This window comes from Equus quagga, chromosome 3, assembly GCF_021613505.1.
Source record: "Equus quagga isolate Etosha38 chromosome 3, UCLA_HA_Equagga_1.0, whole genome shotgun sequence".
NCBI classification, from domain to species: Eukaryota; Metazoa; Chordata; class Mammalia; order Perissodactyla; family Equidae; genus Equus; species Equus quagga.
The window spans coordinates 148514052-148538625 of NC_060269.1; the positions used below are offsets into that span (position 1 = coordinate 148514052).

Genomic DNA, 24574 nt, shown 5'->3' on the forward strand with positions numbered 1-24574 from the left:
GGTCCAGATGGCGCTGTCCACAGCCAGGCCCACAGAACCTGAGGGGTGATGCCGATGCCAATGCCGCCCACGGCTGCAGACCGTGCTGCCATGCAAGCTCCCTGCGAGCCAGCAGCCTCCCTCTGGTTTGATCTGGAAACCATCCATCCTACAAACTAAAGGCAGACGCCATTTCCTCATGCCAAGCTTCCTTTCTCATACTCGGATCCCATAAACCCGGACCACAATAAAGCAGAGGCTTCCATGAGCCATTTCTGAGCTCAAGTTATGTTTCCAGCTCTGCTTTCGGAGCTGCTGTTCCTCTAAACCTCGCCCTTGGGAAAAGAAAAGGACTCAAACCAACAAGAGGAATTCTCAGATCAGGAGAAAAGTCCCTGTATGTACTAAAAGTGTAGGATAGTAGAGTATTGGCTCAAAAGACCAGAAAAAAACAGTAAGGCCAAGGGTGGTAAGTTCCTAAGCCTTCAGGGCCTGGCACAAAATGTCAGTGAATGAAGCAGGTCTAGCATGCATTAGGGAGTGGTGGGGACTGGAGCAAACTTAGGGGGCAGCTCCCATCTGGAGGGAACAACCCTGATTCAGTTCTAGCCCTTTGGTGACATGCACATTTTGCATTGCCAAATCTTCCATTTTGTTTGAAGAAGTCTAAATTTTCTAGAGAAGTCTAAATCGAAAACCTAAAGGTGATAAGTAACTCAAAAATGTTCCACACTTTGCCCTACAAACCAAACAGGCTAAATCAAGCTATTGGCATCTCTGGTTCAAGCCACTCACTGTCCAGTCTAGGAAAGGGCCCAGAGACAGGGAGTGACTTGTCTCCAGTCACTCAACAAGCAAGGCCAAGGAAGGGCCATGTCCCAGTCCCTCAGAGGTCCCCTGGATGAAAGATCCTCATGGTAAATGTCTGGGTACCTGGCCCAGAGCAGCGTTCATGTGTGCATATAGGGCTTTCTTACGTAATAATAATAGGTGGCACTGAGGTAATTCACCCCATTATCCTACAGATTCTTTCTCTTGATCCTCACAATCACCCCAAGAGAGAGGTGGATGGAGGTAGTCATAGACCCAACATCGATCACTTCCTTCCGTCCTCAGAGATTGGCTATGCTATTATCTCCATTTTACAGATGAGGAAAACTGAGGATCGCAAAGGAGAAATGTCTAACATGGCAGAGTGGAAATTCAAACACACATCCTCCTACTTCCAAGGCGGTCCCCAGGAAGAGGCCAGAGGTGGGAGGTCTTGCTTCTGGGCCACGATGAGGGCTCTGCCCGTCAGGATGGGGAGGAGAGTTGTCTCATGTTTACAACCCAAGTAAGACGGCGGCCATGAGTTTTGTTTGTTCTAGAGGAACACCAAATTCAACATGTAATTCAATTACCCACGGTTTTTACCTTTCCAGTGTTTTGAAAGACTGGATGACATCCTTTGCATGCCCCCAAAGAAAATATACCTAGACGGAAAGAAAGGAAGAAAAGCAAGACGCATCAGTGGGAGATCATCATATCTGCACACTTGAGAAGCTATGAGACTTAAGGAAGAGGTTTGGGAAAATGTTAGGGAGTGACTTCCCACCCTAAGACTGGCGAGTCGATATCCTCATCTTGGGTGGCAGTGCCACTCCCCAGTGGGGACAGTGCCCCAGAGCACTTTGGGGAGAATGAGGGTGAGGCCCCAGGTTCAGGAGGAAATGGTGCCATGACCGACTGAGGATGTCTGCCGTGGAAGAGGGTTTGGGGGTGGCAGCCTGCCTGTCACGAGCCTGTTAACCCATTTATATCATCCACATTAGGCTTCATCCGAGAAATATCCGCTGAACAGTTACTACGCCAGTGGCCAGAAACCCAATTTTGTGTCCTTTAAATGAAGAACAGAATTGATCTGGGTTGGTCTTTTATTTCACTCTATTACCCATGTGGCCCCGGCCCCTGGCGTGCAGTCACTAGAAGTAACGCGAGGCAAGCGCCGAACGCCAGGAGGCTGGTACTGGACCTGCGCGGATTCTGGCGGCCGTGGCCTTGGGCAAGCCAAGGAGCCCGTCTGCATGTGGTTCCCATCTGTGAAGTGGGGGTGACAACGGAACCTGCCTTGGAGGGTGTCATGAGCAATTAAATAAGATAATCCATGTCAACTACTTAGAAGAGTGCCTGGAGTGGGGACATTTTCAGTGAACATTCTCCACTGTCAACTTATTCACTGGCATTGAAGGAGCACCTCCCAGGTACCAGGCAGCATTTGAGCTCCTAAAATATTTGGGGCCTAATTTTAGACACAAACACATACACTAGTCCACCCCCCTTGTCTGCGGGGAATGGTTCCAAGACCCACAGTGGGTGCCTGAAACCGCAGATGCACAGACCCCTATGTATACTGTGTTTTTTCTATACATATGTATCTATGATAAAGGTTAATTTATAAATTAGGTACAGTAAGAGATGAACAATTATAACTAGTAATAAAATAGAATGATTAGAACAATATCCTGTAATAAAAGTTACCATAGATCTTAGCAGCCTCAGCATATGACTTTTTTTTCTTATTAACTTGAGAACTTTCACCTTTTCACTTAAAGGAAGCACTTCACAGCTTCTCTTTGGCATAGCCGAATCGCCACCATCACTACTTTTGCACGTTGGGGCCATTATTAAGTAAAATAAGGGTGACTTGAACACAAGCACTGCGATACTGCGACAGCCGGTCTCATAACTGACACGGCTGCTTAGTGACCGAGAGGCGGGTGGCGTCTACAGCGTGGATCCAACGGACAGAGGACGAGTCACACCTCGGATGAGGTGGAGAGAGACGGCGTGAGATTTCATCACTCAGAATGGCGTGCAATTTAAAACTCAGGAGTTGTCTATTTTTGGAATTTTCCATTTAATATTTTTGGACCATGGTGGTCGGCGGGTAACTGAAACTACGGAAAGCAAAACCATGGATTAGGGGACCCCTGTACTAGCATCTACTGTATGCCAAACCATGCTGGGCACTTCATAAATTTGTCTCATTTCATCTTCATTTTGCAATTAAGTGCCATAAAAAGAAAGCCAGACAGCACAAAGGAAACTACACTTATACAGACCATTCTTCCACCTTGTTTTACCTAAGACTTACTGTCCTGCTCTGGAAAACACTTTCGGGGTATGATTGTTGAAATACCTGACAATTTAAAAAACGGATAGCAGTGACTCCTGGTAAAGATGACATTCAGCCCAACAATAGGGAAACGGTCAAGTAATCTAGCATTCACCAATGAATTCTAAGTTAGACAGCTACTTAATTGGTGCTTCTATAAAGACTACATAGCAACACAGAGAAGTTATGTTACCAAGTAAGGGCTCAAAGCCAATACTCTGGCACCAGCTTTTGAGAAGAGGCTTTATTGCGAGGTCGAGCAGCGAGGAGACAGGGGGCAAGGCTCTCAAATCTGTCTCTCGGATCCAGAGTTTGGGGCAAAACTTAAGGAGTTAGGGGCTTCTAAGCTACAGCTGGGCCCATGTAAGCTGATTGGCTAGTCTTGAATCAGTCCATATATGGCCAGCTTGGGCTGCCTGAAGCTGGGTTTTCCTTATTGAAGGAAGATTCTTGGTTCCAGGGTCATCCCAGGGCTATGGGTTCCCGTCTGGCACATGTGCAGTGCCGTCTCTGTTATTGAGCAAAGTTTGATTAAAATAACCTGTTTGGGGGCTGGCCTGGTCGTGTAGTGGTTAAGTTCGCCCACTCTGCTTCTGCAGCCCAGGGTTCGCGTGTTCAGATCCTGGGCACAGACCTACACACTGGTCATCAAGCCACGCTATGGTGGCATCTCACATAAAGCAGAGGATGATTGGCACAGATGTTAGCTCAGCAACAATCTTCCTCACCAAAATAAATAAAATAAAATCACCTGTTTTAAGGAAACAAAATTAATTTAAGGTGGTCAATATTTTATGTACTGTTTCATTTATAATTTTTTTTTTCTGAAGAAGATTAGCCCTGAGCTAACATCTGTGCCGATCTTCCTCTATTTTATATGTGGGTTGCCGCCACAGTGTAGCTTGACAAGTGGTGTGGGTCTGTGCCCGGGATCTGAACCTACAATCCCAGGCCACCAAAGCGGAGCGTGCCAAACTCAACCACTAGGACACAGACCCAGCCCCTCATTTATAACTTTTTTAAAGTGAAAAACCCATAATAGACAATTCCACACCTCCTGTGTAAAACTTTGACAGGAATGTACACTTGAGTACAAGGAATGGAGGAAATAGATAAAAACAATAACAAATGTTTCCATTAATGGGCTTACAGTTAGATGTATTTTTATTCTTGTTTCCAATTTTTTCAGTAATGTTCTACTATAATTTAAAAATAAATTTTTTTAAATTACCATACAACCTAGTAATTCCATTTCTGGGTACATATCCAAAAAAATTGAAAGCAGGGTCTCAAAAAGATATTTGTGTCCCCATGTTCATGGCAGCACTATTCACAATAGTCAAAAGGTAGAAGCAACGCATGTGTCCATCGATGGATGAACAAAATGTGACCTCTCCATATGATGGAACATTGCTCAGCCTTAGGAAGGAAGGAAATCCTGTCACAGGCTGCAACGTGGATGGACCTTGAGGACATTATGCCAAGTGAAGTAGGCCAGTCACAAAAGACAAACACTGTGTGATTCCACTTATCCGAGGCCCCCAAAGGAGTCAAATTCCTAGAGAGGGAAAGCGGAACGGCAGCTGCCAGGGGCTGGGGGCGGAGGATTCAGGAGCCAGTGTTTAATGGGAAGAGAATTTCATTTTTGCAAGCTGAGAGAGTTCTGGAGATGTGTAGAACAACAATGTGAATACACTCAGCACTGCTGACCTGCACACTCAAAAATGGCTAAGAGGGCAAATTTTATGTTGTGTGTATTTTACAATTTTTTTAAAAAAATACTATATTTTTAAAAATAATGGTTTTCACTCTCCAGTCACCTAATGTAGCAAAGGCACGTAGTAAAGTAGAGAATGATTGATTAATTGATTGACTGACTGATAAAATGCCTTAAATTAAGAAGATCCAGATCTCCAACCCACCAAGTAACAGCATTATTTTGAAAACTCACATCTCTCCAGGTTATTCCTCTGTCTAAAGCCTTCAATGGCTCCCCATTGCCCTCAAGATAAAGTCCAAGCTCCTAAGCAGCCATCAGCCCTGACTAAGTGCTCACTGAAAAGTGCTTTACACACATCAGCATCTCCAATCCTCATCACCCCATGAAATAGGCACTTTACAGATGAGAACTGTGAGGCCCAGAGAGGTTAAGAAATTTGCCTGAGGTCACACAGCTGGTATGAGTCGGAGTCAGGTCTGCCCAGAGTCCATGCTTATAAGCCCTATGCTAAACCATGGCTCCATTCTGTGCCCGTCACCCCAGCTCACCTCCCCACACAGCCCCACACATCTTCTCCCTGGTCATGTAGAAAGACTGCACATCCCCAAAATGTCCTCTTTTAATGGCCTCTTACACACCACACCCCTCTTTCATTGACAGCTCTGGGGCTCTTCCCTGGCAGAAACCACCGCTCTCCCCAAAGCTGACGAGAGACCCCCCCCCGGCCCTCATCACCGGAGGACTTGGGTCAAGGCCTCGAGCCCCCGTGTTGTCATTGTCTGTTTCTGTGACTGTCTCCCCATCTGACTGACAGCTCCGGAGGGCGCAGCCCGCGGTGCTCACCCTGGTACCCCCAGAACCGAGCACAGTGTCTGCCCGGCTTGGAGGGAAGGAGGGAAGGAGGGAAGTTAGCTCTTTCTGGTCTCACTGAGGCTGTCCACATTGCCGCTGGTGTCACTGTAAGACTCTCATACCGTGAGATTTGACTTCCCTGGAATAAACCCCCAGTTAACCCTTGTATTAGTTTGCTGGGGCTGCCATAACAAAGCACCACAGACAAGGTGACTTCGAACAACAGAAACTTATTTTCTCGCAGTTCTAGAGGCCAGAAGTCCAAGACCAAAGTGCCAGCAGGGTTGGTTCCTTCTGAGGCCTCTCTCCTTGGCCTGTAAATGGCTGTCTTCCTCCAGCATCCTCACACGGTCTTCCCTCTGTGAGCCTCTGTCCTACTCTCCTCTTCTCACGAGGACGCCAGTCCTGCTCTATGAGGGCCACCCATAGGACCTGATTTAGTCTTTAGCCTTAATGACTTCTGTAAAGACGCTATCCCAAGCGAAGTCACATTCTGAGGTACTACAGGTTAACACTCAGCATATGAACTGTGGGGGCGTGGCCGGCCATTTCAGCCCATAGCAACTCAAATGCAAGGTGACCCCTTCAAACTTGTCCCCAGGAAGCCACCACGCCACCGCAGAGCCACACTGCTGCCGAGCTCACACGGCACGTCCTCTCAAAGAGCTTCACTTGTAAGAATGTCTGATCTCAGGAAACATCCTAAGGTCATCGAGAGCTGTCCGGCAAGTCACGTGGGTACACAAACTGGAGACCGCTGTGATAAAGGACAGAGCTCATCAATGGCATCAGTGGCCTTCTGGAGGTGGAAAATTGGTCCCGGAGGACCTTCTCAACCTGGGAATCCAGAAACACTCTGAGCAGCGACAGTATCACTGCGCCACGTTTATGGTCGTCAGGGCGACTCATGTGAAGGAGAAGAATCATCGTGTCTTGGCTGTGGCTTTGGGCAAGTCATTTGTCCTCTCTCACCTCCAGCTTCTTCCTTAGAAATGAACGTGGTGCTCCAACACCTGTTCTTGTGGAGTTGTTGGAGTCATTGCCCGAAGTGATAAATGAAAAGTACCTCTGCATACTCTACAGTTCTACAGAATGATCACTTTTATTATTAGAGTAACAGGGATCCCAACTCTGACAGCCATCACCAGGGACTTCTGCTAAGAATGGAAGCTATACTGGAGGCCCATCTAAGATTCTTTTCAAACATGAGATTTTTCTGATTCTAAGCTATCTGTTTAAATTACTTACAGCAAATCCTTATTTCTTAGCCACACCAAGTTGACCAGTGCTGAGAAGGAACCTCTCATACATTTCTAAAAGAATTTAATCCACAAGTAGGCAAACAAAAAGTGTTTCAATGACCCAGAAGAGTGACTGTAATGGCACGGGGTTTCTTTTGGGGATGATGAAAAAGTTCTAAAATTGATTGTGGTGATGGTTGCACAACCTTATGAATATACTAAACCACGCAATTATATGCATTAAATGGGTGAATTGTACGGTATGTGAATTACATCTCCATAAAGGTGTTATATTAAAATTGCCCCAAGCCTTTTCTGGTGGACCCTGGCTTGGCAGAATTTCCTGACTCTCCATCATGGCAGTTCTGCCTCATAGGACTCCCACAAAGATAACCAAGGGGACACAGAGTCCCACTTTACAGTGGAGGCAGCTGAAGACCCGAACCTCAGAGACGGACTCAAGCTCACCGTGTGCTGCCCCCATTTTCTACACCCTGGAGCATACTTAACAGGACCCAAGACAACATAAATAAACATTGTGTGGTTTACCTGCAGCAGAGTATGTACTGCGTGTGTCACAGGGAACACTCCTTCTGTGGCTGATAAACATTCAGAAAATCCAACGAAGTACCCAATTTTAAGGCATCCCAGGATGATGGTAATGACTGCAAACAATGTGATACTACCTAAATTGGGGAGGGGGGGTAGAAACGCACACATATAAATAATATGCACTGATGTCATTTCAAAATGAGTTATATTAAACCCTCACGTATATGGTCAAATGATTTTTGACAAGGGTGCCAAGACCGTTCAATGGGAGAAGGACGGTCGATTCAACAAATGGTGCCGGGAAACTGGATAGTCACATGCAAAAGAATGAAGATGGACCCCTACTTTACCCTATATACAAAAATTAACTCAAAAGCAATCAAAGACTTAAAAGTAAAACCTAAAACTCTTAGAAGAAAATGTAGGGGAAAATCTTTACAAGATGGCTTTGGAAATGATTCGTTGGATATGACACCAAAAATGCAAGCAATAAAAGTAAACGTAGATAGACTGGACTACATCAAAATGAAAAAAATTTATGCATCAGAGGACACCACCAACCCACAGAATGGGAGAAAATATTTGCAAATCATATATCTGATAAGGCATTAGTATCCAGAATGTATAAAGAACTGTAATTTAACAATAACAAAAAAGAAACAACCCAACTAAAAAATGAGCAAAGAACTTGAATAGACATTTCTCCAAAGAAGATATGCAAATGGATAATTAACATAGGAAAAGATGCTCAACTTCACTAATTATTAGGGAAATGCAATTGAGAAAACCACAATGAGTCATCACCTCACATCCATTCGGATGGCTGCTATCAAGAAAAGAAAAGAGAGAGAAAGAGAAAAGAGAAAGGTGGGGGGGGGGGAGAAAGAAAGAAAGAGAGAGACAGAGAGAGAGAGAAAGAAAGAGAGAAAGAAAGAAAGAAAAAACAACAACAACAAATGTTGGCAAGGATGTGGAAAAATTGGACCCCTGGCATACTGTTGATGGGAATGTAAAATGGGGCAGCCATTATGGAAAACAGTATGGCAATTTCTCAAAAAACTAAAAATAGTATTTCAACTTGATTTAGCAATTCCACTTCTGAGTATATACTCAAAAGGATCAAAAGCAGGGACACAAAGGGATATTTGTACACCCATGTTCCTGGCAGCATTATTCACAATAGCCAAAAGGTGGAAGCAACCCAAGTGTCCATTGATGGACTGGATAAACAAAATGTGGTCTATCCATACAATGGAATATTATTCAGCTTTAAAGAGGAAGGATAATCTCTCACATGTGAATCTTCTACAAGTGAAACAAGCCACTCACGGATAGACAAACACTGTATGATTGTACTCGGGAGATCCTTAGGGCAGTTAAATCCACAGGGATAGAAAGTAGAATAGGAGTTGCCAGGGCCGGGGGGAGGGGGATGGGGCGCTGTTTAATGGGGACAGTTTTAGTTTGCAAGAGGGAAGAGTTCTAGAAATTAATTACACAATGTGAATGTACTGAACACTACTGAACAATACTTAAAAATGATTGTTGGTAAATTTTATGTTATATGTATTTTACCACAATTAAAAATAAATATATATATCTATAAAATAAGTTCTACTATTGGCCCGATAATCTGAAGCCAGAAGGCAGTATGATGTCCTGTTTATTACGGTACCCACCCCATGCATATCCCAGGGTCTGACAAATGATACACATTCAAGAAAAGTTTGGCCGAATCAACAGAAGGCCTCTAGAAGCTTTTGGCAAAAAAAGATCAGTCGAAGAATGTCACGGCTCTGCTCAAAAATCTCAGTTCTCTAATCCTAAAATGCTTATTCTTGAGAAGAATAAGGGTGAGGGATATACAGGTACACGGAAGTCTCTGTACTACGTTTGCAACTCTTCTGTAAATCTAAAGCTTTTCTGAAATAGAAAGTTTCCTTTAAAACAATGATGGGAGGATCCATGGTAGCATCAGGGAAAGGGTCTATGCTGGGTGAAGAGAAGAAAGAAAACACTCGTTGATGGTGTATCCAGCATGGCTTTGACAAAAAATAAAAACAAACAAAAATATGCATACGAAAAAAAGCCTAGAAAGGAATATAGCAAATACATTAAGAAGAAACTTGTAACAAACGAAGAAATTAGGGAGAAAAACATAGTGATCATGGGGACTTGACCAACGTCAGCATTCCTAATCCCTCTTCTGGGCCAACATTGACCACCATTCACACATTCTCTCCCACCAACGGGAGGAAACTGGATCGTGTGTGACATGCATTATGGCAAGAGAGAGAGAGGGCATGAGCTGTAAGTGAGCTATAACCTTACAGCTCAGCCTCAGAAGCCTGCAGTGAAGGGTAATGCAATCGCCTGGCTCCTTCCCATCGCTCAAAGCCTTATAGAAACGACTCTAAGTCAGATTTTATTGAAGCCTGGAAAAACCCCAGTGAAATCAGAAACTTTGTAAGAGTGGAGATTGAATCCCAGTCCTTTGAAATGGTTTGACAAATGCATGGTTCGTTTTGATTACAAAGAGAACTAGCAAGCACAAAGAGAACTAACAAGATGAGGCACAGCAACCTGGTTGGGGTGACAAGAGCACAGGGTGTAGCCGTGGGCACCTGGGCATCAGTCCCGGCTGTGCCGCTGATGGAACGTGAGTTCAGACAAGTCACTGCTCTGTAAAATGAGACTGGTCCACAGCAGGGGTTCTCAAACTTGAGCGTGCATCACAATCACCTGGAGGGCTTGTTAAAACAGATTGCTGGGCTCTATTCCCACGGAGTTCCTGATTCACTAGGTCTGGGGTGGAGACTCAAAATTTGCATCTTTAACAAGTTCCCAGGTGGGGCAGATGCTGTTGGTCTGGGACCCCACCTTAAGAACCACTGGTCCAGAACATCTCTGTCAGTGACATTTCAAAAGTTCTGTGATCAATACATCATGTACCTTCTCACACTCTTAAAATCCTTCCTTCCTTCATCTATCTATCCATCCATCCTCTTATTTATACAGCAAATATTTTGGGGACTCCTACTATACATAAGGCATTTTGCCAGGGGCTCAAAACAAGACTGGTGGAGAAACAAAAATGCGCACATATTATATTGCACAAATTGGGGTGTGCACAAAATATAGAGGGATGAGCTGGCGCCAGACTTCTCATCTGCAGCATGGGAACCAGAAGCCAGTGGATGAGTAGCTAGAGCCCACTGCAAGGAAAGGACTGCAGCTCAAGAATCCTATTCCCAGACAAGATGCGGCCCACCTGTCAGGGAAAAGACAGAAAGGTATTCGAGGATATGCAAAACATAATTTGCTCAACAACCATTTGTGGAGCACCAACTATGATCCAGGCACTGTTCCAGGCACTGTAGATATAAAAAAGTCAATAAAATGAAGTATATGCTCTCGATGGGGAAGACAGAAAACAAACAAGTGAATAATAAACACAGAAGAAATGTCAAGAAGTGCTAAATACATGAAGAAAAGTAAAGCAGCAAAGAGAAGCGAGGCTGATGGTAGGTGGTCAGGAAAGGAGTCTCTGAGAAGGTGACAACGGAACAGAGAATAGAGGATGAGGGAAGAATATCATCCACATAACTCGTCTGACAAAGGGCTTTAACCAAACAACCAGTGAACTGGGAGAGAGTCCTCAAAATTGGGGAAGATGAAGAGGAGACGGAACAACAGTGAGCAACAGACTTTGTAAAAATTGGAGGGGTGAATGAAGGCGTAATGGAAGGAAAGAGGAAGGGAGTGGAGGGGAGGGAGCAAGAGTTGGTGTAAAATAGATGGATGGATGGATGGATGGATGGATGGGTGGGTGGATGGATGGATGGATGGATGGATGGGTGGGTGGATGGATGGATGGATGGATGGGTGGATGGATGGATGGATGGATGGGTAGGCGGGTGGGTGAATAGTCCAGTAGGTAGGTAGATAGATTAATAGGAAAGAAAACAAGATAAAAGAAGTTAAATCAAAATGGATGAGGATAAACTATCTGGAAATGTGTAATCTACATGCCCTATAAAGACTTGTGATACAGGATAAAGTTGGGGTTGGTCTGGGTGGGGAGCAGAGACAAAAAACCTTTCAAAGGTCTCATGGTAGACAGATGGGTACTAGGGGGGAAAGGGCAAAAAGAGGGATGCAGATGTATTCTACAGGTCTCATAGGAGTAGAGAGGAAGTGGGAGGATCCTGGAGCAGGAAGCAGTGTGTCTTGCTGGGGGAAATGTGTGGTATTTTGTTTTCAGATAAGAATGGGGTAATATATACCTGACTGTGAGAACAAGGAAAAGGAAGAGGGCCATTAATGGACTAGGAAAATCACAATAAGATGTTCAAGTGCTCCAAAAAGTAAACGTGTGGAAAAGGAAAATGACGGAACAATATGTAAAATAAATCATTATAATCATCACAGAGAAAAACAGAAATAATAAAGTCAAGCATATAAACGATTACAGTAAATTAGAATGATCTAAATCTCCCATTAATTAATAGACAAGGATGGGAATGTTGAATTGAAAATAAAACCTAGCTATATGCTCTTTATACAAATCACACTTTGAACAAAGTGATAACAGTGGAAAATAAAGGGGTGGACAAAGATGAACCAGGCAACACAAACAAAAAGAAAGCAGGAACGGCGATATTAATATCACATCATAAGGAATTTAAGGTTAAATGTAATAAAAATAGGATAAAGAATCCTTCTACCGTTATCATTACACATGAGAAAAGACATAATGTATGAGGAGGAGGTACTAGTCACATGTGCGCCCAGATAAAATAGTTTGTGCTTTGTATGTTTACCGTCTGAAAGAATCGAGTGGAAGATTTCAGAACTAGACAGATCTAGCAGACAAAACATAAGAGAGGACGCAGAAGAACTGAATCACACAATCAATAAACTTGATTTTATAATGTCACCTTGCATACCTCAAAAAAGAGAAAATGTAATTTTGGACGTCCACGGAACAGTGACATAAATCGATTGTGCTATAAAAAGACAGTGCAGTGCAGGGTAGAAGCCGCCGGCCTGACTTCAAATCCTGTTTTTTATCACTTATTAGGTGATGACCTTGGGAAATTACTTAACTTCTCTGTGCCTCAGTTTCCTCATCTGTAAAATGTGGATAATAATAAGATTGCCCATCTCATAGGGTTGTAGAGGAGATTAAATGAGTCATTACATTAAAAGCACCCAGAACAGGGCCCCACACATAGAAAATTCTACAAATAGGATGTTATGATCATCATCACTCAACCACAAAGAAAAGTTTAAATCAGAAAGTTTACCAGTCACATGACTTGAGAATAATCCTAGAGTCTACTGTTGGCAGAAGGGAGGCCCATCCTCTGTGTTAGGCACCCAGACCCCTCCTAGGAGTCTACAGTCTTAAACTGTGGGCTCTCAGAGGTGGACGGTCCCACAGAGTTAGTCTGCATCGCCCATCTCATGCAAGGATGCCTCCCACTGCATCAAGACCGGCGGCCACCTGGCCTCCACCTGGACCAGGGCTCCCCCTCCTCCGGGGAGGCGCCCCATCTCTCAAAGTGCGCCCTACCATCACCAACTGGTGCTCATATTAGAATGTTCTTCCTTACTTCGAACTGCAGTCAGTCTCCCAGAAGTGCCATCTTCTTCCCTGGAGATTCTGTCATCCCTCACTCACTCATTCATTCATCCATGCATTCACTCATTTGATGATTCAGTAAATATCAATGTAATCAACAAATATTATTACATGTCGGGTGCTAGGCTGGGAGCTCAGGATACAATGGGGAGCACATTCAGACAGGATCCCTGCCTTCGAGAGCTCACAATCTGGTTAGATCAACGAACACGCTGAATAACACGACCCCCTGCTTGATTAGTGCTGGAAGACGATGAAGAGGGTGCTCTGAGAACTCACATCCCAGGAGCCGCACGGGTCTGAAGGGTCAGGAAAGGCTTCCCTGAAGAAGGGACTCTTGTTTGCGGAAAGCCAGAGGAGGGCCTGGAGCTGAGGCAGTGAGGCGGCAGCATTTTCTACCCTGCCGTCTCCACATCCTCTCTCTTCCGGACTGAACATCCTTTCACTCCTCCCGGGCCCCCCTCCTACAGGTGCCCACGTGAGGCTCAAAGGGGCACAAGACACGCCACGTGCAGTCTGACTTCCTTTCCAAGGAATGCCAAACCATCATCAGCTTTTTGGGCAGCCGCATGCTCTTGCTGATGCTGAAATCCTGACGTTATGTTCGTATTTTCTATTAGACCAGGGATCCCATCCAAACAAACAAATAAGTCAGAAAGTGCATGCAGTTAGGTAAAACTCTCTCATAGTGACCTCAGGCTGGGTCTTGGGGGTCACTGCTCCCCTTCCTGAGGGAATTGCTCAAAACCCCCTGTGCATTGATTTGCTCCAGAATTTTGCTGGGTGTCACTGCTGTGCTCAGTCCTCTACATTCTCTGTATTCTTTCATCTTTTTTAAATTCAGGACATATTCTTATTCCTCCCCTTGTCACCTGATTCCTCAGGGTCATCTTCCAGCCTCCTGTATTACTCCTCTGAAACTCGGGTCACACCCTGAGGACAGAGCGATCATTCTGAAATGCAAATACAATCACATCCCTCCCTCTCTTTAAAATCTTCAATGGCTCCCCATTACCCACAGGACAAAGCCAAGGTCTGAAGTCTGCGTGTAGGGTTCTACCTACCACAGATCTTACCAGCATCTCTGGACTCGCTCCAGACTCCAGCAAAAACAAAACATCCTCCTCTGGGGACCCTTCCCTAAACCTCCAAACCCCCTCATGCCCAGGCTACTCTTTTGCCCACCCACCCACCCCTGCACATCATAATACTGAATAATTTATTTCATAATAATAATACATTTCTCTTACTATGTGCCAGAGGCTTCTCTAAGCATTTTATATGTACTAACTTACGGATTCTCGTAACAACCCTATGTGACAGGCAGTATCAACATCCCCATTTTACAGATGAGGAAACTGAGGCAGAGAAGAGGATCTATATGCCCTGCACAGGGGCCATGCTCTCAGACATCATGCTCCACTGCCCCTCATCGTCTGCACCGTCCTCGCCCTCTCCTGCACCTCTCCGTGCAGAGCCTGATCATTCTGGCATCCTCAGAGCCCAGCCAGGGCCTGGCACAGATGGGAGCTCAGTCCAGGCTGTGGAAGAAAACCAGACCCAAAGGTCCTGCCCAGCCACCTCAAAAGTTGTCTCCATGCTGTGGGCTCGGCTCCCTTCTCTGTTGCTCTCTGCAAGTTCCAAAGATCCTCCCGCTCGATGGAGAAGACAGGAGCCAAATGTAAGTGAGGGGGTTTGCCCTCTCGGTCACCTGTTGCTATCATATCATCCACCCCAAAGCGAGGAGCTTGTCTCTCTTCTCTTTCTCACTCTGTTCGAATATTTCCAGAGATGGGGGTTCAACCCTCCTCCTGAAGCCCCTTCAGCTTGCTGGTCTGGCAAATGGGGGTGATAACACCCACCTCGAGAAGCGCTGTGAGGTTGAGACACTACGCCAAGTGAAAGAAGCTAGTCACAAAGATGACATGTTACGTGATTCCATTTGCAGGAAATGTCCAGACTACGCGAATCTAGAGACAGGAAGTAGATTAGTGGTGGCCTTGGGCTAGGGGGGAATAAGAGGTATAGGGGGATGACAGCTGAAGGGTGCAGGGCTTCCTTTTGAGATGAGAAAAATGTTCTAAAATGGACTGTGGTGATGGTTGACATGTCTGTGAATATACTACGAACCATTGACTTGTGCCCATTCCATGGGCGAATTGCGGAGTATGTGGACTACATTTCAATAAAGCTGTCTTTAACAAGAAGGCGAAGAATTGCTGGGACACGCTGACTTGAGGCTTGCTATACCCATAGCAGGGACAGAAGCTCCAGGAAACGAGGAGTGTCTGGAAGAGGCTGTGTCTGCCGAAGAGTGAGGCTATAAGAGGAGCACGCATTCTGAGGAGGGAGAACAAAGTGCAGCCTGGATCGATGTTCAGGAACTCGCTGCATCTGTCCTGAAGTCAGCAGGCGGGCTGGAATCCCACGAGGACCCAGCCTGACCACTCCCTCCTCTGCGGCACCGGACGCTGCCGTGTGACCGCACACCAGGTTTTGCAATCCCGTCGACCATCCTCCGGTGGTTCCTCGCGAGTCCTGGCTGCACTACCAGCCTGTGGGCTCCCTGAGCAGCAGGGACTCCTGTTGCATCTTTGAGTCCCTCTCCTCTGCTCTCTGCCACCATCCCCATGACGCCTGCCCCTCTTCACACATGTCCTCGGTCCCATCTCTCTTAGCAACCTTCACTCTCTCACACTTGGGGACAGCCTGTTTCCAAACCCCATCATTGTGTGTCCGACCTTTATCTCTACAACTTGCACAGCCGCCACCCCGGGCTGATCTTACATAAGCAGCTCACATCTGCCCCTTTACTTCCAGTCCCTTAAAGGACGATGAGCATAGTGCTCTGAGCAGCCCATTTCCGGAGATGGCGTGCTGGACAGAGAGGCAATGTGTCATACACACAGGTGTGCCAAATTTTAAGGAAAAAGCACTACGTAAAAATCTGACTTCACAAAAGGAGTAAATTTGGGGGTGATTATTCACGCGCACAAAGAAAGAATTGCTGTGACAAATAACTGGGACAATGCTTCTAGTGTACCAGCATTCCAAACCACCCAATAAACGTAGCTATTACTCTTATCATTGTCATTCCCATAACTTTGTGTTAATAACACTTCCCTGGGCTTGAGACAGGACAGAAACAAGAAAAAAAAACTACCTTTACCACTGCAGTCTTGTAAGAGACTAGAAACAGGACAAAAGCAGGCCTCTGGTAATTAATGGGAGGAAGCAGCTATTCACTGGGTTTTCATGTCACTGTGCATACTGGGCTGACACAAGATACAGAGGCTGTGGTCATTTCTTCGAAAAGAAATTCAATGCCTTTAGTTAGCAAATACAGGAGCTGGATTAATAATCCACCATCTCTATTGCATTTTTTTTTTTACATAGGTCAATATTTTTTGTTCCAAAGGAAGTCTTCACTTTCTCACACTCAGTAGGTGGAATAGAATGTTTCCCGCTCGAAGAAATGCCTCACAGCCCATAACAAAACCCAAGAACTTTCTCTGGAAAACCTCAGTGCCTGGAATGCCCCAGGCTGGCTCTGTCTCAGAGCCCCAGACGTCCAAGACTGTCAAAGAAGCCAGGGCAGAGCTAAGTCAAACCCATCTTTCCAGCTACGATTCCAGAGAAACCCAGTCCCTGCTGGGGCTGAAGGCACTTCCCTTGGCACCGTGGCCTCCCGACGCTCCTTTGGGATAACTGGCCTCCTCTTCTCTGACGAACTGCGGCTCTCTTACAGGGATGGAGAGGGCTTGGCCAACTGTGCTCCCTCGACATCTCCCAGCTCCTCCCTGAGAGGCAATCAGGATTCTCATTTTACTGCTGAGGAAACCGGGCCTCAGAAAGGTGGCAGTAATATAGCTGAGGCATCAAGTCATGCCTTCCAGGGCCAGCGCCACTTCCACCACCCACACGCCTCATTTGAATGGTTATGTTATTGAGGCAACTTGCTGAGTGTCGAAACAGCCACTATTTATTGAACACCTACTATGTGCTCTCTCTCTATTGCCTCATTTGTTCCATCATTGGTTGGGGTCAAATAGACATCTCAAATGTAACCCATCCACAAGAGAAACCTTGATTCTGCATCCCCACTCCTGCTTCTTCCTCTGTCTTCCCAACCCTGGGAAATGACACCACCATTCACCAACTGACTCAGGCCCCAATGCTTGGAGTCTTTCTGGAAGGAGGGAGAGAGTGGGGAAGATCAGGGAAAGAAGGATAAAGGAAGGAAGGGAGCAAGGAGAGAGGAAGGAAGGACGAGGGGAGAGAAGAAGAAAAAGAAACGAGAAAAGGAGGGAGAGAGGGAGGGAAGAAAACAGAACAGAAGGGGAGGAGAGGGAGGCAGGAATGAGGAGGGGTGACGGAGAAAGAAAGGAATGATGAGGAGGGAAGGAAGGAGGGAAGAAGGAAGAACTGAAGGATGGAGGAGGACGAAGGGAGGGAGGGACAAAGACAGGATCCTCCCACTAAAGGAAAGCATAGGTCACAGCCAGTGTGCGTGGTATTTTTAGCCTAAGTTAATATCCTCAAAAGACCCTTTCATTGCCGTTTGCTTGTTTGTTTGACATGGCACTGGATTCACTGCCATTGGCAGAGTCACAAAGCCACGAACCTCCCTAAAACAACCATTTCCAGAACAGGAATTTGGGCCATCCTGGAGTTGTGTGCAGTTTTTCCAAAGGCAACATGAATCAGACACAGTCCCTGAGCCCGACACCTCAGATCTCATCCAGATGACAAGGCTCATACCCACTCGTCACAGCACAAGGCAGAGACCAAGAAGGAGCAGAAGAGCGTTACACAGAGAGAGCCGTGGCGGCCTGTGGGAGCGAGAGGGATGCCTGCCAGGCACGTGCAGAGGGCAGCGCTGGGGCCAGACCTTCGAAAAGGGAATGTGGGTGGGAAGGACAAAAGTGCGCTGGGCACCTGCCCCACAGCCAGCAGACACTGGTCCTGCCAAGTGCGTGAGTCCCATTCTACGCACGCTGAAACAGCGGTGGGGTAGGGGCTACAGATTAAGTACCCAGCCCAAGGGCATGCAAGGAGAGTGAAAGCCACACTCGAAGGGAGATTTCAATTCAGCTCTAACATGAGAATTCAAACAGAGATGTGCTACGTGTGTGGACCACTCCGAGCAAAATGTACTCAGCCTCTCCTATGAAGATTTCTCAGACAGCAGCTTTCTCCGAAACTAGACTCCCCATGCCTCCTCCCTTTGACCAGCATCTTGTCTGTCTCCCTTTCAAGAGTGAAAGCTCCTTGAGGAATGGACTGTTTCTATTTTGACAATGTGTCAATCAACAGGTTGTGAATTCCTAGCAACTGACATTGGAATTCAGGAATTCAGACATTCTCCCCACTGTCTGGAGGTTTATCCACTCATTCCTTACTTCACTCATCCCAAATGCACTTTCCTACCACCTGTTCCATGTCAGGACCTGCAGCAGTTCTAGGACCAAGAGACAAGCATCACAGAGCTCCCCATGGCAGTGGAGGGGGCAGATGTGTCAACAAGAACAACGGTGTTTACCCAGGGCACAGGGAGGGATGAAGTGGGGCCAGAACCATCAAGTGGGGGAGGTGGGAAAAGCTTCACTAGGGAGGATGGGGTGTGGCCTGAATCCTGTCTTGGAAAGCAGGGCAGGTGGGAGGCATTTAGGAGGAGGGAACCGAATATGCAAAGGCACAGAAACATGAAATACTGTGATGGGAACCAAAAGCCTTTGAGACTGGAGCACAGAATGAGGGGCTATACCTAAAGAGGTCATCTGGGGCCAGATTTTAGAAGGCCTTGAATGCCAGGAAAGGGACTGTGGTCTCCAGCTTGGGGTCAGAGGAACCATTGGAGGGCTTTAAGTCAAGGAAAGATGTGAACAGGTTTGCGTAACTGTAGCTCTAACGATGGAATGTAAGGCAAGAGCCTGAAGGCAGAAAGAAGAGGCTACTGCAATAATCCAGGCTTAAGGAAGAGCGAGAAAGAGAGAAGGAAGGGCAGGAGGGGCGAGCCAAAAAAGATGCTCAGGAAGAGGGAGGCAGAAAAGACAAAAGGGAAGAAGTCAAAGGAGGAAAGGGCGCACGGCTGCTGCCAGGCTGCAGCTGGCGGGCGAGCAGGCTGGGTTCGCGGTGCGCTCGCTCCCGCGCACCTGCCCGCCGGCTCGGAGACTCACCTCGGAGCCAGCGCGCGCCGGCCTCCGTGTCCTTGAGGCGGATGAGGCGGCGGCGCGAGGAGCTGTGGCGCACGTACCACAGCATCCAGAGCAGCTGCAGCAGCATGAGCGCCGTGAGGAAGCAGAGCAGGTGGCTCTTGCCCACGCCCGAGGCGTGCACGGCCCAGGCCAGCAGGAGCAGCAGCCCCGCCACGAACACGTTCAGCCCGTACTGGCTGCTCAGCGCCTCGGCCAGCTTCTGCGGGACGCTGGCGCAGACGGCGCCCCGCCGAGGAGCCGGGGACTCCGGGGACTCTCTATCCCCCGCGCTCCGAGCCGCCTGGGGAGAGGCAGGAGCCCTCTGGCCCTCGGGCATCATTGACTGACCCGCACCGAGCCTAGTCCCTGGAGTGGCTGCGGCCCGGGCCCCACCTGCTGCCCTGACCCCTGCCCTTGCCCTGACCCCTCTGTCAACCAGCCCCTCACTCCTGCTCCCCCCTCCAGTTCCTGCCCCGACGCCCTCTGAGAATCGGCCCCAGTCTCCTAATCGCCGTCCGACGCCTGCGCTCCCCGCTTCTTCGCCCTGCCCTGGGTCAAGGTGCCCGCCCGGTCCACTTACCACCGTCCCCTACCCGTTTGACCCGAGCTGATCCCGGCTGCTTCGTGCTCCCCAAGGCGCACTGCCCCCTTCCTCTTAGGGCCGTTCCCCGCCCCTGATGCCTCCGACGTGGGTCTGCCCTGCAGAACCCCCGCGCGTCCTCCCGCAGCCCTCCCCGCGCGCCCCGACCCCTCCTGCTGTCAGCAGCCCTCTCCCCTGCGCCCACGCCGGCAGACCCAGCCCTGCCAGGGGCCCCGGAAACCCTGGCTGGCTACAGGTGCCTCCCGCCGGCTCCCGGTGTGAGGGGGGAGCCAAGGGGTCGCGCCGGGCGGCCCGAAGGAGTGGGCGCCGGGGCGTGGTTGCGGCGGAGCAGGGCGCCCGGGGCTCCGCGGGTGCGTGCCCGGCTCCTGAGCGTCTGCCTCGCGGACCGGAGAGTCTCGGTGAGCCTGGAAGCGTCCGCGTGCGTGAGTCTGTCTGTCCTCGTCCCTGCGTATTTCTGCGGTATGTTTTCTCTGTGCGAGTCTGTCTGTCTGGCCATCTGTCTTCGGGTGTGTCTGGTTGGGACGGACGGGGGTTGGGGGTGGGGGGAGCGGCGTGCCGCAGCGCCCATCCCTCGATCTATGAATAGGGGGAGGAGGTGTCTTTGCGTCTATGTTTGTCTGTCGGTCTGATGTACTTGTGTGTCTGCCAGGAATGCCCAGATCAGGAGCCAGTTCCCAAGAAAAGAGATCATCTCTCTCCCTCCTCCACGGGAATGGGGAGCTGCTTCTGGACCGAGTGGAGCTGGGGGTAGGGGGTGCCCAGGATCCTCCCTGGAACCGCGGGCACCCGAGCGCCTTCCTCAGCCCCTCTAGCCCGCCGTAAGCTGACCGTCGGCCAGGGTGCCCAGCTTAGATGCCTCTAAGAGGAGGTCCTGGAAGGTTCTGCAAAAGAGCTTCCTAAGGGCAGGCATGGCTGAGGGAGGGGCCGTAGCCAGGAGCTGGGAGGGAGCCACTGGGGGTTTGGAGCCTCGGAGAGGGCAGGCATGCCTCATAGGCGAGCCACCCGTGCAGCAACATAGGGCTCAGCACCCAGGAGACACCCTCTCCGCCTTGGATTAATGCTCTGCTGTTGCTGCACTGAAATTTTCCTTCCTCCCTCCCTCCCCACCTCCCTCTCTTCCTTCCTTTGAGGAAGATTAGCCCTGAGCTAACTGCTGCCAAGCCTCCTCTTTTTGCTGAGGAAGACTCGCCCTGAGCTAACATCCCTGCCCATCTTCCTCTAGTTTATATGTGGGATGCCTACCACAGCATGGCTTGCCAAGCGGTGCCATGTCCGCACCCAGGATCCGAACCAGCAAACCCTGGGCCACCAAAGCGGACGATGCGCACTTAACCTTTACCACTGCGCCACCAGGCGGGCCCCTGAAATTCTTCATTTTTGAACAAGGGGGCTCACATTTTCATTTTGCAGTGGGTTCAAATGACATAGTCAGTTCTGAGTGCTAGAGGGTCCTGACTGCCAAGAGCCCTGGACAGGGAGGGAGTCAACATGGGGAGCTTGCCTTTCCTTCATTCATTTTTTTCAATCCATTCACTCAACACTTATCAACACTGCATCATTTGCCAGGCTGTTCTAGGTGCTGGGGATTCTGCTGGGAAAGACTGTCCTCCTGGAGCTGACATGCAGATGCAGACACACTCAGTATTTACTGAGAACTCGCTGGGAAGCTGGAGAGCATCAAAGGTGAGACTCAGCCCTGCCCTCCAGGAGCTCATGGCCCAGTGGGGGAGGCCCAGCAAACAGCCCCTGTGAGCAGGGCTGCCTGGAGGGGAGGGCTGGGTGAGCTCAGATTCTGCCTGGAAGGGTGAGAGCTTCTTGGAGGGGCAGCACGTGCACAGTCTTTATTCTAGCAGCAGGAGCTGGCCAGGGGACATGAGGTAGGGTGTGGGAGGGCGTTCCAGAGAGAGGATGGAACACACGCACAGAAATGATTGTAAACAGTCAGGTAGTGACCAGGGAACGTGTCTGTCAGTACCAAGCTTAGAGTGTGACCTTCAGCTGGGTGTCCCCAGAGCCAAGCCAGGTGGATGCTCAGTAAATAAGCCAAGGAGTTAATGAATGCACAAATGGATGGACGCTGCACAAATGAGCAAGTGAGGCCTCCGAATCCTCATCAGATCAACAAGGGTTTGGGACCCGCTGCTGCATCTTCCCAACTGTGCCCCATCCCCTGACCTTGCTTCATTCCTTTTCAGCACACATCGTTACCTGGAATGTGAATACACCTGTGGCCTGCCTCTCCCACTGTAACACGAGCTCTATGAGAAGGACATCGCCTGACCTGTCCACTGCTGCATCTCTAGCTTGTAAACGGTGATGCCCAGCACATAGCAGGTGCTCAATATATGTATTGCCTTGTGTCCCCCCAAAAGACGTTAAAGTCCTAAACCCCAGCACCTGCGAATGTGACCTTATTTGGGAATTGGGTCTTTGCAGATGATCAAGATCAAGTTGAGGTGGTTAGGGTGGGCCCTAATCCAATATGACTGTGTCTTGATAAAAAGGGGACTTTTGAAGACAGACACGTATGGAGGGACGATGATATCCACAAGCCAAGGAACTCCTGAAACCACCAGAAACTAGGAGCCTGGAACAGATCCTTCCTCACAGCCCTCAGAAGGAACCAGCCCCGCCAACACCTTCCTCTTGGGCTTCTGGTCTTGAGAACCGTGAGATGCTAAATTTCTGTCGTGTAAGCCATCCAGTTTGTGGTCTTTGTTACAGCAATCCCAGGAAACTAAGACACCCTGCCCCTTCACTCTGCGGCCTCCTGTGGACTTAACTTGTCCACCTCTCCATCCCTCTATTTCCCACATGGTATAATCTATTTTTTAACTGTCTTTCCAATTTTGAGCTTTCCAAAGGCAAGAACTATGTCTGATTCATTCTGCTCCCTGGCACCCACTGTGTGTTGTTTTTTTTTTCTAATTCATTGAGAAATGTGTACTGAGCGCCTCCCATGTGCCAGGTACAGGGCCAGGCCTGGGGACAACAAGATGAAGCCCACAGTTTGTACCAATTGCCACGGGACCTGGGGGTCGGGGGTGAGAAGGAGATAGAGTCAGCACTTAGTGACTGTGGATGGCAGGGGCTCCGTGAATGTCCCAGGCCTCCAGAAAAACCATCTCTTTCTCCTTTTACTTCACTTTACAATTTTATAAAGCACATTCACATCCATTATCTCTTTTTCATAAATCAGATTTGTAGAGAAAGGCACTATCAAGTGGTGGTCAGGTGGGTGAGTCCTAAAGCCAGGCTTCGAGGTTTGACTCCTGGCTCCATCACTCACTGCTGTGTGACCCTGGACAAGTTACTAAACCTCACTGTGCCTCAATTTCCACATCTGTAAAATGGAGCTCTTAATAGGAACTATTCTTACAAAAGTTTCTCCGAGGACAAAATGAGTTGGTTCATACAAAGCACTTTGGAAAGTGCCTGCCAAATACAGTGTACCGAGACTTTCTGATCTACTGAGCACCTCCAGTGTGAGACAGTGAGCCGAGGCCGTGCAGGAGAGGCACCAGCTATCCAGCAAACACCTGCACCCTTTTCGTAGTGCAGAGTTGTCAGTGGGACACGGCTGCCCAGCCAGGGACTCGAATTCCCAGTGCTCCCAGGTGGGGCCAGGTGACGAAGTTCTGGTCAGTGGTGTGCAGGCAGAAGTGCTGTGCACTCTCCCAGGCCTGGCCCAGGAAAACCTCGTGTGATCCTCCGTTTTCTTTCCTACCCCTCCTACCAGCTGGACGTCCCACCGACACCCAGAGCAACCTTGGGAGCCTCGTGCTGAGGACGCAGAGCCTGCCAGCCTGAGTCCCACAGTGAGCGGTGGAGCAGATTCTTCCTGCTGAAGCTGGACCTGACATGGGTAAGAAAGAAACTTCTATCGGGCTAAGCCACTGTGATTTTGAAATTTACCTGTTACAGAAGCTCGCATTACCTTTACTCCTTTAGAGCACAAAGATAAATAATGTGCAATCCCCATCTGAAAATCAGGGGGACTCCCTTCTCTAGGAAGCCTGATTCTTTTTAATAAGCAATGAAATGTAAGTTTCAGGACACAAACGAGAGAGACTAAAGACTTCCCCTTTACTCTCTACTCAAGACAATGCTAAAACTGATCAAGAAATTTGCCCACACTGCTTTCTGCCTTCTGCTGATGAAATTTTTTCAAAGGTCTGAGCCACAGAGGACCCTCAATTTCTTATAACTAACCCCAGCTCAGTGGTGGGCAGACATGGGTGTGAGAAACGGGCTCTGATGGCATCCAGGCCCCTCGCTTTCACCTCCTTCGGAGCACGTTACTCCCACCCACATGCCACTGTGAGAGCTGGTCACATGGCTCACCTCAGTGTAAGGGACTGGAAATGCCTTGACCAGGCAGCTGCTTTCCAGTGACAGCTGAGTGTCGTGCAGATGATGTTGAGATGTGCTGCCCCTGAGACATGGGCTCCCCAATTTCAATGAGGATGAAGGGATTCCAGAGGGACAGAGGTCACGTGGCAGGGCTTAAATGCTACAGAGAACACAGGCATAGTTCCCTCATGGGAACAGGACCCAAGTGCCAGCTAGAAGATTTTGCCCCCAGTTACCTTTGGTGGTGGCTATGTAATCCAGAGTTTCTAAGAATA

The 24574-nt window shown here is 48.4% G+C and overlaps 1 protein-coding gene across 1 annotated transcript in view; it reads right to left on the reverse strand.

Moving 5' to 3' along the window:
• Window positions 1-19682, reverse strand: part of OTOP1 (otopetrin 1) — a 33303-nt gene extending 13621 nt beyond the window's left edge. The window contains exons 1-3 of the mRNA XM_046655784.1: window positions 19328-19682; window positions 7499-7635; window positions 1396-1454 (exon numbers count right to left, since the gene is read on the reverse strand). Coding sequence (XP_046511740.1) covers window positions 1396-1454; window positions 7499-7635; window positions 19328-19682 — 551 coding nt within the window. The remainder of the gene's footprint in view (window positions 1-1395; window positions 1455-7498; window positions 7636-19327) is intronic.
• Between the last annotated feature and the right edge of the window lie 4892 nt (window positions 19683-24574).